The following is a 19,748-nucleotide window of genomic DNA, read 5'->3' as shown; positions in this document are numbered from 1 at the left end:
GTATATGGAAGGCAGAGAAAAAGATTAGACCATTAATGAATGCAGTATTCTATACCTTTATCATTTGATCATCTTTTCTTTGGTTTTAAGTGCAACGTGAATGTATTTGCTATTAAGAGATTTCGGTATTTTAAGCCCATCCAAGAAGTAGAAAGTCACCCTCAAATATGTTCATTGGATAACTAGACATCTGCTTAATGAGATGGGACTGGCAAGGCTATCTTAAAACAGCTATGATGATTCTTAACCCCGTTAGTTGAAACATCTAAAAGACTAAGGAGCTCAAGACTGACAGACCTTTTAAACCTCTCAGTGCTGGGGACAGAGTGTGACCTTATTCCTAAATGATAAGAAAATCCAAACGGAAGGAAGGCAGACAGATCAAAGAAGTGGCAGAGGAGTTTGTTAGTTCAGGATATAGCTAACTAGATTTTGGAATAAATGGCTTTAAACCTCATATTTCTCTTCCTGTCTTTACGTGTGGTCTAGGAAGTGGTCAGAGATGGCCAGGTTGGGGCAGATCGAAGCAAAGCAGAGATGGAGGAACAGTCAAGGCCAGAGAGGCATGTCAGAAGCAAGGGCAGGGATAGCAGACAGTGGATACAGTGGCCAGCGACTGAGGACCTTGTAACAAAATAGCATTCTTTTTTACGAAGAAAATATTGCAAGGCAAGCTCACTGAAGTTTGAGCAGACCTGACAAAATTTGCCTTTGTTTACATCTTAAATCATTACCAAAAGTAAACTATGAATGAAATACATTTTTGTCAAGCCTTATTTGCTTGACTACTATTATTAGTCAGAGGTCTGTCTGTTCCCATGAGAAAAATTGGAGACATTTTCTCCAATATTGAGTACAGATCATACCTGGGAATCATGATAATCTCTTCAGATAACTTTCTGTTTTAGTAATATGTAGTTTGTATTAATAATTTCCAGCATAATTATGGCTTACATTTGTATAATATTTTATTCTTTTATGAAAGTGCTTTCCCATACAGCCTTTCATCTCAGACTCCCAACAACTGAAGCTCAGAGAGATGTTGTATTTCTCATTTTAGAGACAAGAATATGGTAAGGCAGCTTGATACTAATCACTGCTGTCTTTTGTTGAATGCTTAAGGATGGAAAGAACCAGGCCACCCTCTTTATATGTATCACCTGATTTAATCTTAACATCCTTATTTCCTCCCGCTCTAAGATGCCACAAGCTGAAATCTGAGTGACTCCAAAGTCTACAGCTTGAAATCACTACAGTTAACTGAGGTTGTGACTTGGCTAAGCAAATGACAGAGAAGAAATGGAGATAGTCTATCTGCCCTTAATTTTCCCACACAACCGCAGTGGGAAATTTTAATATAATGGATAATTGATGGAGCCCTGGTGGCACAGTGATTAAGAGCTCAGCTGCTAACCAAAAGGTCGGCAGTTCAAATCCACCAGCCGCTCCTTGGAAACCCTATAAGGCAGTTCTACTCTGTCCTGTAGTGTAACTATGAGTTGGAATTGACTTGACAGCAATGGGTTTATTTTGTTTTGTTTTGGGTTTGGATAATCTATCTTGTATAAAATCTTGTATAGTCATTGCATATTCATTAAAAAACAAATATATTAGAACAGTCTACATAAATTATTATTCTTATATTTTTAGAAATTCTAATTGACTTGAATGTTTTAAGCAACCATATGGCCTTTACTATTCCTTCACGTAGTTAGCAGGACTCATTAGATGGAAAAATCACATAGAAATGCATAGCTAGTATTAGAGCAATGTAAGGAAGTCATTTTGCATTGAAGTGTAGGTGTTTGGTTCAATTCAACAAATAAATATTGAGCACTTACTGCGTCCAAGGTGCTCCAGTCTACACAAAGATGAGTAGAACTATCCCTCTCGGAAGAACTGTGGAGTCCCTTAGGGGATTGTATCTAGTACAACTGTATTCTCTCAAAAGAGATAATCAGTATTTCTAAGTATGATTTTTATTCTGTATTGGGGGAGGGCATCACAAGAGGGAGGGATGTTTTGGGTATAGGCTAAGTTGCATACTCATTCAAACTATAACCAAACAGAATATAGAAGTTACTGTATGAGAAAATAATTATAAGTAAGTGCTTTGGAGAAACATGAGAAGGGAATAGACAGGAATTAGCAAAGCCTCAAGACATAAATTATGTTTGAGATGAGCCTTCATGGATAAAGTTCCAAAAAGCATATGGAGGGAGAACATTCATACCCAAAAGGTAAGCAAGCGTAAGCAAAAGCAGAGACAGTGGTTTTCTGGCAGCTAGGGCATTTGTAGAGCAATAGAAGGAGGTGAGACCGATAACTGGGACTTTATTGTAGAAGACCTTGCGTATTAGGGGAGGACCTTATTGTAGAAGTCTCAAATACCAGGGGAAGATAAATGCAATAGAATAGAAAAAAAAAAAAATACTGGACTGGGAGTAAGAAGATATATGTGCAAATTTCAGCTATAGGATTTATGAACTGAGTGACCTTGGGCAAATCACTTAAACTTTCTGAACTTCTTGTTCTGCACCTGTAAAATGGAGGCAATATAATTACTTTAAAGGTCGGGTGTAAATGAGAAAATACAGTCTAAAAACTGTAAAGCACAAAAGGAGGCATCACCGTCACCATCATCACCATTGTTGTAGTTGTTAATATGTGTATTTATCTTTATTTATACATCTATAGATGTAGATTTTGGAGCAGCAAAGCTTTTCATTTGGGTAAATTAAGTTGGCAGCAGTTTGGAGGATAGATTGATAATAATGGAAGAAAAAGGGCCAATTAGGAAGCTATCAAAGTAATCTGGATTGGAAGTACTACGGATGTGATTAGGAAGATATTTCAGATAACAGGAAGGAAAGGTAGAGGCATTGCAGAGAAGCTGTTTAGGTCAGCATTTATTCAACAATGTACTGAGCATCCCCTCTGTGCCAGGCTCTGTGCTAGCTGCTGGGGCCGCCAGGCAAAGTGTGAGAGTCTCAGTCCTGAAGGTCTCATCATAGTCTACAGAGGAGGCATAGATATGTCAATAAGTATAATGGATCAAATGGTATCCCCCAGAAATATCTCTCAGCTTGGCTAGACCATGATTCCCAGTATTGTGTGGCCATCCACCATTTTGTCATCTGATGTGATCTTCCTATGTGTTATAAATCCCACCTCTATGATGTTAACGAGACAGGATTAGAGGCAGTTATGTTAATGAGGCAGGGCTTAATCTACAAGATTAGGTTGTGTTTTAAGCCAACCTCTTTTGAGATATAAAAGAGAGAAGCAAGCAGAGACATGGGGATCTCATACCACCAAGAATCAAGAGCAAGAAGTATAGCTTGTCCTGTGGACCTGGGGTCCCTGCACCAAGAAGCTCCTCATCTAGGGAAGATTGATAACAAGGGCCTTCCCCCAGAGCTGACAGGAAAGAAAGTCTCCACCTGGAGCTGGCAGCCTGAATTTGGACTTCTAGCCTCCTAGACTGTAAGAGAATAAATTTATCTTTGTTGAAGCCATCCACTTGTGGTATTTCTGTTACAGCAACACTGAATAACTAAGACAACAAGTAACCGCAACACAGGAGACAAGTATTCTAATAGGTATATGTATGGAGGGAAAGAAAACCCTGGTGGCGTAGTGGTTAAGAGCTGTGGCTGCTAACCAAAAGGTCAGCGGTTTGAATCTACCAGGCACTCCTTGGAAACCCTATGCGGCAGTTCTATTTTGTTGTATAGGGTCACTATGAGTCGGAATCGACTCAACGGAACAGGTTCGGTTTTGTTTTTCCGATGGGAACAGGTTTGGTTTTGGTTTTCCAAGGGAAATGTGGCATAAAGGAAGGTCTGATCAACAGTGGCTTGATTAAGCCAAAGGAGTTGGCTAAAGAAGGTTTCATGGAAGAGGAGGAAATGGAACTGGGCCTTGACAGGGGAATAAAGAACCCAGCAAGTGAGCAGAGGGTCGGGGAGGTTAACTGCGTGTGAAAAGCGTGATGCATTCAGGGGACCTCAGCTTGGGATAGCCGTGAGGCAGGAGGCCTTGGCTAGGACATACAAGGTCTTGAATGCACTTCCAAAATGTTTAGAGGCAGCCCAGGATATGGTAGATCAGACTGTTGGGTGGCCTCTACCAAGCTATTTAACCTCTAAGTGACATGTATAAAATAAGGAAATAATAAATCCTAGCTTTCAGGATTGTTAGGAGAATTACGTTAAATAAAACATTTAAAACAGCGTAGGGTACATCTTAAGCACTTAATAAATATAAAACCCAGTACCCATAAGTTACTGTTATTATTGGGAGGGAGATGAAAGAGAAGGAAACCAGTATGACTCCAAGGTCCCTAACTTGACAACTTAATAGATATTGATGACATTAATCGAGGTATAAAATACAAGAAAAGGAAAAGGTTTTGTGGGGAAATTCCATTTTAAACGTGTTAGGTTTGAATTGACTGTAGAACACCCAGGTGGAAAGGTTCAGGAGACACTTTAGAGTGGAAAGTTAAGAGCCAGATATGCATCTGGGCATCACCCACATACCAGATGGTTTTTAAAGCCCTGGGAATACCCAAGATCACCCAGGGAAGGGAGGTGGTGAGTAGAAGACTGAACATTAAATGTTAAAGCAACGGTGAGAGAAAGACTGTTTGGCAAAAAAAGAATGAGTAGGAAATCTCAGAGAGATGATCTGGGGGGGCACGACAACATAGGAGCCTGGGTAGTAGAGGGTTTCAGGAAGAAACAAACATTCAATAGACTCCAGCAAACTTGTCAGTTAGAAGCACCTTTGTCAGAGCTGGTTCTGTTGAATAAAAAAAAAAAAAAAAAAAAAAACTAGTGGTTCTGTTGAATAGCGGATGATAAATTATTGGTAATGTGAAGGTGGGTAGTGAGTCAACAGGTATCCATTTTATTACTCTTTATTATTCTTACAACTAAATTAAAAAAAAAGAAAACACCTATCGTGGTCATATCGATTCTGACTCATGGTGACCCCATGCGTTACAGAGTAGAACTGCCTCATGGGTTTCTCATGGCTGTGACTTTTCAGAAGCAGATCTCCAGGCCTTTACCTACACAAATTATATGCATCCCTGTATGTATAATTCAGAAACCCTGGTGGCGTAGTGGTTAAATGCTACAGCTGCTAACCAAAGGGTCGGCAGTTTGAATCTGCCAGGCGCTCATTGGAAACTCTATGGGGCAGCTCTGTACTATCCTATAAGGTTGCTATGAGTCAGAATTGACTCGATGGCAGTGGGTTTGTTTTTTTGGTACTTATAATTCACACACAAACATTAATGGTAAGTCAAAAATGTGAATGATGGGTAACAATGTCAAAATTGTAAATACAGGGACTTCTTTGAGAAAGTTGGTTATTGCAATTGAAATAGAGAAATAAAGAGTAGCCAGCCCTGGTGGTTAGCCCTGGTGGTGCAGTGGTTATGAGCTACAGCAAGCTATGGCTGCTAACCAAAAAGTTCGGCAGTTCAAATCCACCAGCCACTCCTTGGAAACCCTATGGGGCAGTTCTGTTCTATCCTATAGGGTCGCTATGAGTCGAAATCAACTCAAAACAATGTGTTTGGTTTTTTTTTTTTTTGATGGAGGGATGCAGGGTCAGGGAGGCTTTGAAGCTTGAGACTGTTTATAGTTTTCGGGAGAAGCCAATGGAGAAGGAGAGATATCGATGGAACTAGCTCCCTAAGGACAGAGAAAGAAACAAGATAGAGGGCATAGACGGGAGAGCAGTCTGGGCTAGTGTGAAATAAGCCTCTTCCAGACAGACCAGCAGGAAAGAAAGAAGGGTGGGCATAAATACAGATTTGTCCCTGGGGACCATTAAACCTAATAACCTTTGCTGTTTTTGAAGACATAGGAGTCAAGTTTCCCTTTTGTGATGGGGTGAGAACCAAAGTGAGGCTCAAGAAAGGTGACAAAATGTGGGAATAATGTCTGAGAGACCTGGCAGGGGAACAGACTAGAGACTTAGGGTTGCCCAAGCAATGCTGGGAGAATCCAGTGTCTTAATTCTGTATTTTCACCAATGGGCACAGCTTTTCCTAAGCAGCCCAACCATAGGATCAGAGAAACTACAATGAGAGTTTGCTCCAAAAGTGGAGAAAACTTTAAGGGGATTTGTAGAGGACCTAAGAGTATCTGATTCCCATTATGTGGAGGGCCTTGGGTAAGCCCAGTTAAGATGTCTGTTCGGTGGTTAGAGTTGGGAGTTGGATATCAAAAGTGATTTAGTATGCCAGTTTTTACCTGAGAGAAATAGGGCTTGGAGACCCCAAAGAGTGAGCCATCTCAGAGTAGATTGAGGAGAGCCCAAATTCTGATTCTTCAAGTCAGTAGTCCAGAGGCCAAAGTTAAAGTCAGGGTTGTGGAGCCAAAGATTCACAGTGACACAAAGATGGATCAGAAAAACAGGTCAAGAAGGTGGAGCAAAGGTAGGTCAGAAGAACAGGTCAGGAAGGCCTAGTGAATTGCTTGGGATATCTACAACATCCCCTTAAAAGTCAGTGGGGGAATAATGTGTGTGGAGAGAGTGAGGATTGGAAGGGAGCCATTAGACCGGTTTAAAGGGGTGAAGTGGCTCACAAGAGGCCTAGCAATCTACTTTCAGCCACTGAAAACTCTATGGAGCACATTTCTGCTCTGAAACACATGAGGTCACCATGACTAGGAATCAACTTGACAGCAAGTGGTTGGTGGGTGGGTGGGTGGCTGGGTGGTTGGTTGGTTGGTTGGTTGGTTGGTTGTTGGTTGGTTGTTGGTTGGCTGGTTGCCAGAGAGAAAGAGCCAGAGAGAAAGATGCCTCACAGATAGTGCATCTTTTAATGAGATGAGGAAAGGAGCTGAGAATCCAAAACCTCATGGCAAAAGCCTCAAAGAAGAAGGGGTATTTGCATGAGGATGGGGAACTAAAGGAATGTGGCATCTGCCTCTGTCATATTGCTTCTGAGGTTGAGTGGATGATAAATAGATGGATAGATCGGAGGGAGGGAGGAAAGGAAGAAACGACGGAAGGAAAGAAAGAAGGAAGCAAGGAAAGAAAAAAATGAGACTATAAGCATTGAGGATATAACTAGGATTAAAGAAGAAAAATGTATAGTGGACACAGCCAGCACTGTTATCCTAACTTTCGATTCAGTTGATACTCACTTGAGCCTCTGGTGTGTATAAGGCAGCCGGGGGGCCTGGCTAATGGTGAGTCTTCAGGAAATGTTTGTGCTGAGAGTGAGTGGACTGGAATCTGCATAAACTTGTCTACTAATTTACCACTCTTGGATAAATTGTATATTAAACACATTTAGCCTAAAAGTGTTCATTATAAGAAGATGTTGTTCTAAGAAGTGATTTTTTTAAGTTCTCTTATTTACATTTTTGTGGACTTTTTATTTGTTCTTGAGTAGCTGTAGGACACACAGAAACTGTACATTTAAAAAATTTTTTTTACAAAATCAAGCACAAAATGCTGCGTATATAAGGCATTCCAATATTCTGATGGAATCACTAATATAATATATGCAAAGTTAACATTGATAGGTTGAGGTCGTATGTGCAAGTCTGATGTCTAATCTTGAGTAATTAGTTGTGTTTATCAATTTTGGCCCCTAAGGATGGAGCCCTGGTGGTGCAGTGTTTGAAAGATCAGCTGCTAACCAAAAGGTCAGCGGTTCGAATCCACCAACTGCTGTCTACTCTGTCCTGTAGGGTCGCTATGTGTCGGTATCAACTCAGTGGTAACGGGTTCAGTTGTTTTTTTGGATCATATAGTCTGAATTGTGTGAGCCACAGACTGATTGCAGAGGAAGCCACTGCGTGGGTGATTGGTGGGATACCATGGACAAGGAAGGGACACACAGACAATCGACGAAGGAGGAGAAGAACAATCAGTTCGCTTGTTGATAGCTGATGACTAACTTCCTTCTACATAAGATTTAAGGCCACTTATAGTAAAAACACACGTATATACTAGCCAGTAATATAATGCAAAGAGGAAAATCAGAAACTATGGAGGAAATGGAAGAGAGAGCTCTATGGGTGAGCCAAGTTGTAGAAAAGGGTTAGGAAACCAAAGAAAAACCATTTATGTCTTCATAGCCTTCTTAATGTGGAGCCCTGGTGGCACAGTGGTTAAGAGCTGCAGCTGCTAACCAAAAGGTTAGCAGTTCAAATCCACCAGCCGCTCCTTGGAAACCCTATGGGCAGTTCTACTCTGTCTACAGGGTCACTATGAGTTGGGATAGACTTGACAGCAACCAGTATAGTACCAGTAGACTTCAGAATAGGGTAGCAACAATCTAGGTAGGACCTGACCAGTTCCTAGACAAGGATGGCCCAACTCTGAGAATAACGAGTGGTAGCTACCATGCTTGAGACAAACTCAAAAGTGTTGCTTAAGAAACTCCTCCAAAGGGACAATTGATCACTGGCAGATACCAATGCATGAGGAGCAGAAGTGGGAGGAGAGAGGGATATGAGAGGTCACTGAATCCTTCTTTGCTTCCCAGTAGGAAAACTTCAGTAACAGAAGAATAGAGACGGGCCACAGCCAATGCATAGGCTGCTTAACCCACCTACAGCACATGTGTCACGGTGGGGAGAGAAAATGCCAAATCAGTAATCCTTCCAGGGTGGGTTTGAACACGCGCCTCTTCCCTCAGCTCCCTGTTCCATCTGAGTTCTGGGAGAACCAGATGGTGGGTTCTGTACCATCTGAGGTGCTGGAGGAGGAGTTTTATTCAAGGAGAGAAGACACAAGACTATCCTTAAGAAACTGTGTCACTTCGGAATCCCTTTTCAACATCCTCCCCTTCCTCATAAAGGGAGACGAGGAAATGTCTTCACCTAAAAAGAGAGAATTTCTCACTTTCTTAAAATGGATCAACCACTGCTTCTATGCCTGCTTAGGTTTGGAAGTGGAAGGAAACCAAGAAATAAGATTCAGAACCTATTTGTAAAGCAGGAGTCCCCTGGTCAATCAGTGTAATTCCACAGTCGTTCGTAGAATGTAACTACATATATTCCAGGTGATGGAACTGAAGAATAATACTGGAAGTGAATAAAACAACCCCTCCCTCCTCCTCATTCTCACAGCTTAGTGAAAATGTATGTCAAAAAGGATATGACGAATGATTGCACGTTGAGCTAAAATTGTATCCTAATACTGTGTCGTAACAATGACACCATTTCTCTCTCTCTATTTCATACGTGTGATTTGTTTTTTGTCTTCTCCATGAATGACATTTTTATGAAGACCAAAGTAGAGTGTAGAGCTTACTGGAAGCTCATACTTTATCTCTAAGAGTGTAGATAACTCCTCTAATAAAGATTCTTACAGTTGAAAGTATGGTGTGCATTCCTTTAAAAACACCCTGTGAATTTTACGGGATGGAGTCCAAAAGAAGCAGCTCTCTTTGTGTGGCATTTTCAATAGAGCTTTTACTACTGAGTTGTCCCTTTGCTCAGGAGCTTAAATCAAGGGAAAATAGGACAGCCTTGTAGATCTCACTAAGGTATAAAGGTTGAATTTGTTAGCTTGTGAATTTTGGGGGGAGTGAGGGTGGGTGTGGAACCAAAATTGGTAAAATTAGGGAACAAGATCATAAAAGTAGGTGTCACATCTTTTAAAGACATTCCTTTCATTCCTTATCCAACATGAGGCATGCTCGTAAAGCTCTGTATGTGCTGACTTTAAATACTGTCTGTATCACAATATTGATTTTCGTCTCCCCTTCAGGAGATGACCTGGCTTCCACCACTTTCTGCCATTCAGCCACCTGGGAAAGTGGAACCAAGCAAATTTCCATTTCTAAATAAGGTGAGACCTTGCATATGTCTGGAGGAATATGCTTTACGAGTACAGACATTTATAATGGACAGTAGGTTTATCCTTGATTGTCTTTTTCTCTGTGAATATTCTTGCCAGAGGCACATGGACCTGATCTTCAACAATTCGCAAACACGTATTTATTCGTCTTGGGGTGGGGGGCAGGGACCAAGCTTGGAACCCTGATTACCTACACTCTCTGCAAAATGTGATACATACCATGATTATCATTAAATATAAAAAGTTAATCTCAAATATTATTTAAAGAAACACTTCTTAGAAGTAAACTGATATTTTTAGAAAAACTTGATAATCTAGAGTCTCATGTAAATGTTTACATGCACTGTGCATTAATCTTAATATTTAAATTTGGTTTTTCTCTACTTGTATATGAGACATTTGTATTAATAAAAATTACCTGTGCTAATATATAAATATATATAAATATTAGAACTTACTTAAGTTTTGCTAAAGAGAGACATATAGAAATGATTTGAGGGTATTTAGTAATTTTATTTTCTGTTTTAATTTTATACCATGTTTTATTTTACATCTATGTAGCTATATAGCTATATATCATATGCATGTGTGTATGTGTATTTGTATATATACATACATATTTGTATATATACAATGTATACATTGTATTTCCTAGACTCGAAAATGCACACTTTTAACAGTTTAACATTTGTGAAATTGATGTGCATCTTACAATCATTGTATACATCAGTGTGATGGTATGTTTTGTTTTTTTCCTGGAAAATTATTATTAAAGTAATTATGAATTCTAAAATGTGCCTTAGAATTGAGGAAATATGATACTTATTCCTCCTTGATATTGTTTTAAACACTGAAAGTATTTTCTAGGACTTTAATGAAAAGTACTTCCATATTTTCTAAGGAAAAGCACACCAAAAAATCAGCTACAACACCACACAACTACATTAAAAAAAAAAAACCACTATAAAAGATCAAACTATGCAAATGAAAGAGCAGAATGTAAAAGCCCTGGGTATCCTTGTCCAGATCTCATTTTCCTACCCAGAGATTACTCTCAAGAGTTCGGTATATATCATCTCAGTCATTTCTCCTGTGCATTTATGTAAATATATATGCTTATTCCATTTCTTAAAACTATAAATGGCATAAAAATAAAAGCATTTTTCTAAGAGTTCGTTTTTATTTCCCTTAACATGGTGTATTGAAGTTCTTTCCAAGCAAATATGTTGTTGTTGTTGGGTGCTGTCGAGTCGATTTTAACTCCTAGTGACCCCATGTGACAAAGCGGAACTGCCCCATAGGGTTTCCTAGACCGTAATCTTTATGGGAGCAGATCTTCAGGTCTTTTCTCCCATGGAGACAATGGGTGGGTTCGAACAGCCAACCTTCTGGTTAGCAGCTGAGTACTTAATTGTTTCCACCACCAGAGCTCCTCCACGTAACTATCTAGAGGTTTTATCCATGCTTCTTTGTGGCAGCAAAGCATTTCACAGTATGAATTTGCCACAGTTTATTTGATAAAACTCCTTTTGGTGCCCTTTGTTTATGAATTGTTATTACAAACCATTTTTTTTTTTGTCAACACCTCTTTGTAAGCGTGCTCGTGAATGTCTCTAGAACAGGAATTGTCCCTTTGGAAGCATCTGAAGCCACGTTTACCCATAACTCTGTTTCAAGAGTGCTTTTTTCTTGTATCTTTGCCAGCGTTTAATATTATCTGTTGTTTTATCCTTGTGCCTGTCTGATGGGTGATAAATTGATATCTCATTGTTTTAGTTTGTATTTCCCCAATTACTGTTGAATTCAAGCATTGACTGTTTTCCTTTTTGCAAATTGCCCATTCATATTCATTGCTACTGTTTAAAAATAATTCCTAGGAACTTCTTATATATTATTCATTTGTCTATTATATATGTTGCAATTATTTGCTTGTAACTCTATTCATGAAGCTTTTGTACTAATGAAGTGTTTAATTCTTACGTAATCAAACCTGTCAGAGGGAAAAAGTCTTCCCTGCCCCAACATTCTAGCAATTCTTCTCTATTTTATCCTAATTCTTTTATAGTTTTTGTTTTTATCTTATAAAAATTTTACATGTATTATATAACACAGGATTCTACTTTTATTCTTTCCAATAGTAAATTATTATAGCACTATCAACTTAATAACATATTTTTTATACTGGTTATCGTATGGAAACCCTGGTTGCAGAGTGGTTAAGTGCTACAGCTGCTAACCAAGAGGTTGGCAGTTTGAATCTGCCAGGCGCTCCTTGGAAACTCTATCAGGCAGTTCTACCCTGTCCTGTAGGGTCACTATGAGTTGGACTTGACTCGACAGCAGTGGGTTTCATTTTTCGGTTTACACCTTGTATAGACAATTTATTTACATGAATTTCTGTAAATACATGGATTTCTTTCAGGACCCCCGATTTATTTATTTCTTTCTCAATAGCTCATTGTTTAAATCAGGAGTCAGCAAATTTTTTTTCTGTAGAAGATCAGATAGTAAATAGTTTAGGCTTTGCAGACAATACATAGACAAATGAATGAGGTTGTGTTCCAATAAAACTTTATTTGCAAAAATGGGTAGTAGCACAATATATAAAGAACTCGTACAACTCAACAATTACAAGACAAATAACCCAATTTAAAAGTGGACAAAGGAGTTGAATGGACATTTCTCTAAAGAAGATCTACGATTGGCCAATAAGCACATGAAAACATGTTCATGATCCTTAATCATTAGGGAAATGCACATCAAAACCAAATGAGATACCACATCCCACAACTAGAATGGCAAAAATCAAAAGACAAGCAATAACAAGTGTTGACAAGGATGTGCAGAAATCAGAATCCTCATATATTGCTGATGGGATTGTAAAATGATACAGTGCTTTGAAAAACAGCTTGGCAGTTCCTCAAAAGGTTAAACGTAGAATTTTAACAGAGAATTACCATATGACCCAGGAATTCCACTCCTAGGTATGTAACCAAGAGAAATGAAAACATACGTCCACACAAAAATTTGTACATAAATGTTATAAAAAGCATTAGTCGTAATAGCCAAAAGGTGGAAATAACCCAAAAGCCCATCAACCGATAAATAAACCAAAACCAAACCTTTGCCTTTGAGTTGATTCCAACTCATAGCGACCCTATAGGACAGGGTAGAACTGCCACATAGGGTTTCCAAGGCTGTAATCTTTACAGGATCAGAATGCCACATCTTTCTCCCGTGGAACAGCTGTTGGATTCGAACCACCAACCTTTTGGTTAGCAGTCGAGCCCTTAACCACTGCACCACCAGGGCTCTTTACCTGATGAACAGATAAATAAAATATAGTCTATTCATACCATAGAATTTTTTAATAATATTTTATTGTGTTTTCGCTGAAAATTTACACAGAATATTAGATTCCCATTTGACAATTTCTACACAAGTTGTTCAGTGACATTAGTTACATTTTTCACAATGTGTCAGCATTCTCTTTAGTTGCCCTCTGGTTATTCTGTTTCCAGTACTCTGGTTTCCCTGCCTCCCTTGTCTTCTCATCTTAGCTTCAGAGTAATTGTTGAACTTTTAGTCTCCTGCAGATTTTTTTTTTTTTAAATGGAGCCCCATACTCACGGGTAATATCCTTTATTTTGTGTACTTATCTATTATTTCACTAAAAAGTGACCTCAGGGGATAGTTTCAGTTCAAGGTTTAAAGAGTTATCTCAGGACGATAGTCTCAGGGAGTCCTCCAGTCTCAGCTCGTCCAGTAAATCTGAGCTTTTTAAGAATTTGAGTTCTGTTTCATGTTTTTCTCTGGTTTTATCGAGCTCCATGTATCGTGGCCCTGATTCCACATGATAGAATATTATTTGACCATAAAAAAAAAATGAAGTACTGATACAAGCTACAATATGGATGACCCTTTAAAACGTTAAAACTGAAAGAAGCCAACCACAGAAGACTACATATTATATATTTCCATTTCTATGGAATGTCAGAAAAGGCAAATCTACAGAGACAGAAAGTAGATTAGTGTTTGCTAGAGTACTCTGTCCTACAGGGTTGCTATGAGTCGAAATCGACTCAACGGCAATGTTTGTTTGTTTTTAGGATCTGGGAAAGTAGACTAGTGGTTTTTACCACATTGAGGGGTAATCATTAAAGGGTTGTTGTTGTTAGGTGCCATCAAGTCGGTCCTAACTCATAGCGACCCTATGTACAGTAGAAGGAAACACTGCCCATTCCTGCGCCATCCTCATGATCGTTGTTATGCGTAAACCCATTGTTGCAGCCACTGTGCCAAGCCATATCGTCAAGGGTCTTCCTCTTTTCCACTGACCCTTTACTTTACCAAGCATGATGTCCTTCTCCAGGGACTGGTCCCTTCTGATAATGTGTCCAAAATGTGGGATATCATATTGAGGTGATGAAAATGTTACAAAAACCGATCACAGTGATAAACTCTGTGAATATACTAAAAATCTTTTTTTGTTGTTGTTTTTTTTTTTTTAAAGTGGTGGGCTCGATTTGGCCTGTGAGCCATGGTTGGCCAACTCCTAATTTAAATTATTGTTGATTTTTAGCATGTTTATATGTGTGGCCAGGCACGTCCCTCTCTATTTTTCAGGAATTCCTGCCTGTTGCACTTGCGCTCTCCTGGATCAATTTAAGGGTCATTTCAACTACATGTTGCTCTTTCAAACAATCCTCTCAGAATTCTGATTGGAATTTAATTGAATTTCTAGCTTAATTTAAGGGAGAATTTCCATCTTATAAGAGTCTTCTTGTTCAGGAATTTATAATAGCTCTTCATTTTTTTCAAGTCTTCTTTCATGTCCTTTTATAAACATACATTTTTATCTACTTATTGGTCTCTCACTTTGCTTGTTTAGTTTATTCTTGGAATCTGTTGGTATTAGCTTTGTTTTTTGTTTTGAATCTGCTCTTTTTTAGTTTTTATGTTTTCTAATTAGTTATTGGTAGTGTGAAGGGTTGCTGGGTTTTATATACAGTGCTGCTGACTTTTATATATCTACTTACTGAACCCTTTTTGGTTTTGACAGAGTTTTTAGTGGACTTACATTTTCCAAGTGGGAGGAAAAAAGAGTGAATAGCAGTAAAATATACATGTTAGATAATGTACTCTATCACCCCGCCCCCAGACCCTAACAATCATTGGTCTGTTTTTCATAATATCATATAAATGGAATAAGTTAGAGGGTAATCAAATAGTTTATTCAGTATGTATTCTCATGTTCATGGCTTTTTTAAAATCTGTTAATGCAGAATATTACATTAATAGATTGTCTTATTTTTTAATCATGTGTACATTCCTATTATTAATTTCATTGATTATGATATATTGCTCATTTAATTCATTTTTGGACTTAATATGGTGGCACAATGGTTAAGTTCTCGGCTGCTAACCGAAAGGTTGGCAGTTCAAACCCATCCAGTAGCTCCGTGGGAGAAAGACCAGGTGATCTGCTCCCGCAGAGATTACAGCCTAAAGAACCCTGTGGGGCAGTCTGCTCTGTCACACGAGGTGCTGTGAGTTGGAAACCGATTCAACAGCACGCAACAACTCCTACGTTCACAAGTAAGCTTGGGCTAGTTAACTCTTCGGCTCAGTTTTGTGTATTGTTCAGTTTTGATATCAGGATTCAGGAATATCAGGAGGACGATAGTCTCTTATAAGGAATGCATTAGCTTTCTATCTTTTTCTGAACTCTGGGACAGTTCACTGAATTAAGATTTTTTTGGAAAGTAGAATCTTTATCAACGTGGAACACCCCTCTTTGGCTCATCTCATACTTGTACCTTGAATTGGCTTTTTGCGTTGTTCGCTTTGATTTAGGACTCCCTGGGTAGTAGAAATGGTTAACATGCTCGGCTGCAAACTGAGAGGTTGGTGGTCTGAGGCCACCCAGAGGCACCTTGGAAGAAAGGCCTGGCAATCTACTGTTGAAAAACTAGCCATCGAACACCCCCTATGGAGCACAGTTCTACTCTGATACACATGGGGTCACCATGAATAGGAATTGACTTAATGACAACTGGTAATATTTAGCTTTAATATCTAGCAAACATCTCAAGCTTGACATATGTAAAACTGAAATTTTAATTCCCCACCACCCCCCACAATCCTTCTTCTAAGGACTGTTACTCAATGAGTGGTATTTCTGTTCTTTTAGTTGGCTCAGGCCAAAGCTTTGGAGCCATCAATGACTATTTTCTTACTCCCATAGTGCACATCTGGCCCTTCATTAAATCATAGTCACCATACTTCCACCAAAATATATCCTGAATCCAAACACTTCCCACCCCCACAGCTACCACCAAGGTCAAAACCACCATCGCTTCCAACAGTGTCCTAACTGATCTCCTGGTGCCCAAACCTAACACGTCTTTCCAAGGCCCACGGCGTCTAGCTTGGACTATTACAATTCTCCAACCATTCACCCTTGCCCCCAACACACCGTCTCTTCCTGTACAGTAGCCTCAGCAGTACTTTTAAAACGTAAAGCACATCCCATCTCTTTTATAGTCAAAACTTTTCAATGGCATCCTGCCACACTTAGAATAAAATGCAAAATCTTTGCAATCCTTACATACAATCTAGCCAAAATAATGACTTGGCCCAAAATACAATCAAATAAACATTTTTGTTATATAAACATGTCTGTGGTAGAAGCACAATTTCTGATATAACTGAGCACACACCAAAGCATGTTTGACTTGTCCAAAAGGATTGTGCAAATTTGTGTTGTTTTTAATGTAGATACTTACGTTTAAGTCTTGACATGAAATTAAGACCTCAAATCATTAGTGCAAAAATTCGTCTTTCAAAGAAGGTTAAAAGTAGCTCAGAAAGATGTATTATTAGCTGTTGTGTAGAGCACAGGATTTGAAATTTATATTAAAAGAAAAAATGTCTTACTGAAGAGTACCATAGAATTTTTATGGCACTATTTCACCTCGAGATCATTTTACCTTGTCCAAGAGAAAAAGAATAAGGGTTTTACAAAGTATAGGAACATTGCGTTTTTTAAATAATGCCTTTCTTTAAAAAAAAAAAAACTCACAGTAAATATATACTGTTAATTTATCCTGTACAAATGAAATAAGACTGCATTAATTCCCTGTTACTATTGTTACAAATTACCATAAACTTGCTGTCTTAAGACAACACAAGTTTATTATCTTACAATCCTGGAAGTCAGGAATCTGAAATTAGTTTTGTTGGGCTGAGATCAAGATGCCGCCAGGGCCATGTTCCTCCTGGAGGCGCTAAGGGAAGATTTGTTTCCCTGCCTTTCCCAGCTTTCAGAAGCTGCCTGCATTCCTTGGCTCGGGGTCCTGCATCACTCTCACCTCTGCTTCCAGCCCCACGTCTCCTTCTCGGACACCCCTGCCTCCCTGTTATAAGGATGGTGCAATGGTTAGGAACCTGGCTATCAGCCAAAAGGTTGGCGGTTTGAATCCACCAGCCCCTCCTTGGAAACCCTATGGTGTAGTTCTGCTCTGTCCCCTAGGGTCACTATGAGTCGGAATCAACTCAATGGCAATGGATTTTATGGGTGATTACATTGAGCCCACCCAGACGATCCAGAATAATCTCCCCATCTCAAGATCTTAACTTAATCACAGCTGCAAAGTCCCTTTTGGCGTGTAAGGTGACATACAAATTCCAGAGATTAGGACATGGATACTTGGGAGGCGCCTTATCCTGCCTTCCACCCAGACTCTTGTTAATTTTCACATAGTGCGTCTCTTTTCACCTCTGTCTTAACTAATTAGTGCCCTGATAGCTGGAGACTTGCAATTTATTAATTAAGCTATTAATGTTTCAGACTGTCACTACTACTAGTGTGTAAGAGCTAGAGTTATTTACGGAATTTGAGGGGCAAAATCTCCACAAAGGCTAATAAACAATGAAATGAAGCCCTCATTAAGATTAAGGGAGCAGTTTGACCTCCCAAGGAAAGTCGAGTTAACCATGCATTTGAGTTACCAGAACCACGAAGTTAATTAGCTAAGTACTTCCGAGAACTTCCCCCATTTTGTCTGGGTATTGAAGGGCATAATATATAGTAAAGCCGATTGATACTGAGCTTGGATTTTTTCCTATTCTCTGAGGACTTCATTTGGAGCCGTAATTCCTTAGACAAACTGCCTCATTCTTCAACTCTCAAAAGTAATTGAATTTGGGAAAGAAAAGAATGCATGACTCCTTTAAATTGGCTGCCATTATCAGGTGTTTCAGCCAAGAGAGACGAAAATGAATTTGCTTTGCCCTTTTCCTTTCATTTCTGCAGCAATCTCATAAGTTTTAAAATGCAAATAAAGAACTCAAAATTGTAGAGCTTTTTTCCATCCGCAGAAGACAGACCTCCAAACCTAATGGCATTTCACAAGCATTTCACGTGGCGACAGATGCTGCATTGGGTGGGATCAGACCTGGCCTGAAAAGATTCTTGCTGATTGATTTTTAATGCATCATACAGAAGGATCCTAACATCATTACAGAAATGAGAATCCGATTGCCTTTCTCTTTATACACAAGAATAAGAACAAAAGCCAGCAAGTGTGAAATAGCTACCTTGAAGTTGGAAAGTTTACTGTAACTCTTCCTCTTTGGTTTGCCAGCACGCTTCAAAAACTATCACAAAATGTTTGGAATAAAACTTCATATTAAGCACTATCTCAAAGTAAACATTTAAATTAATTATAAACTACTTTTCAGCTTTTTTAAGCTTTGAAGAATAAAAGTGATAGGAAATCGTTGGTGGGGTGAGGGGAGGCCCAACCAAGTCAGGAGGTTCCTTTTCCTGCAGCCTTACCTGGGGCCTGAAGGTACGGGAGCTGTACCTCTATTTTGTGCCTTTTGTCGTCCTAATGATAGGCCGATAGACAAGCAATGAAATAAATGAGTAGAACGGTCCTACCTGGTCCCAAAAAGCCATTTTTAAATAGTGCCCTCACAGTACGAATATGGCCCTCCACCAGAGATATGGCTTAAAAATACTGGTATTTCATTGGTTCTAAACCAAAACCAAACCCAAATCCATTGAGTCAATTCCGACTCTTAGCGACCCTATAGAACAGAGTAGAACTGCCCTGCAGCGTTTCCAAGGGGCAGCTGGTGGATTTTAACTGCCCACTTTTGGTTAGTAGCCGAGCTGTTAACCACCGCACCACCAGGGCATCTCAATTTTTCACATTTGAAGTTCCCTAAAATCAGAATTTGTTTTATAGTTGATGGCACCTTACAATTAATGAGCAGTGTTTTTCTTTCATAGTATTACATAAAATATTGGGGCCTCCTACAATTTTGATGATATGTTAAAAAAATACACCTGATAAAATATGGTATTTATGGCAGTGTTTCACTGAAGGGTTTTCTCACATAATAGACTGCTGGTCATTTCTGTCTTCAGCAAAATGGTTTGTATGAGCTCTACTTCTCAGCTGTTAGGAGCCCCGTGAACCAAAGAATAGTTTAGGTGCTGGGACTTCAGCATTTAAAGATGGAGAAGAATAAATTTCCCTCTAGATTTTCTTTTAAGTAACCTGGAGTGGTCCTCCTCTTTTTTACTCCAGATAAACCTGTGCATGTGACCACCAGAATGTACTCAATGGCAACAGGTTTGGTTTGGTTTAGAACCAACCACTCTACCACGAAGGCATCTACCACCTGCCTTCGCATGGATTCTGACTCCTGGCGATCCCGTGTGTGTCACAGTAGAACTGTGCTCCATAGGTTTTCAATGTTGATGTTTTCAGAATGAACTTAGTACTGAAAACTGTCCCAGTTACCATTCTTGTCTGTTTGATGATGACCCAGTCTTCACCACTCTAGTCCAGGATACCTCCAAAGGGCCAAAACCTACAGATGGCACACAG

The 19,748-nt window shown here is 39.2% G+C and overlaps 1 protein-coding gene across 7 annotated transcripts in view; it reads left to right on the top strand.

The window, feature by feature from the left end:
• Nucleotides 1–19,748, top strand: part of AFF3 (ALF transcription elongation factor 3) — a 667,929-nt gene that overhangs the window by 417,410 nt on the left and 230,771 nt on the right. For 6 of the 7 annotated variants that reach the window (XM_023552564.2, XM_064268477.1, XM_064268478.1 and 3 more), the window contains one exon: nt 9,754–9,834. The exons of the other annotated variant lie outside the window; for it this stretch is intronic. In XM_023552564.2, the coding sequence (XP_023408332.1) occupies nt 9,754–9,834 (81 nt within the window). The remainder of the gene's footprint in view (nt 1–9,753; nt 9,835–19,748) is intronic. 7 annotated transcript variants of the gene reach the window in all.

This window comes from Loxodonta africana, chromosome 15, assembly GCF_030014295.1.
Source record: "Loxodonta africana isolate mLoxAfr1 chromosome 15, mLoxAfr1.hap2, whole genome shotgun sequence".
Classification (NCBI taxonomy): Eukaryota; Metazoa; Chordata; class Mammalia; order Proboscidea; family Elephantidae; genus Loxodonta; species Loxodonta africana.
The sequence above is the reverse complement of the archived record's forward strand: the minus strand, read 5'-3'. Positions and strand labels throughout refer to the sequence as shown.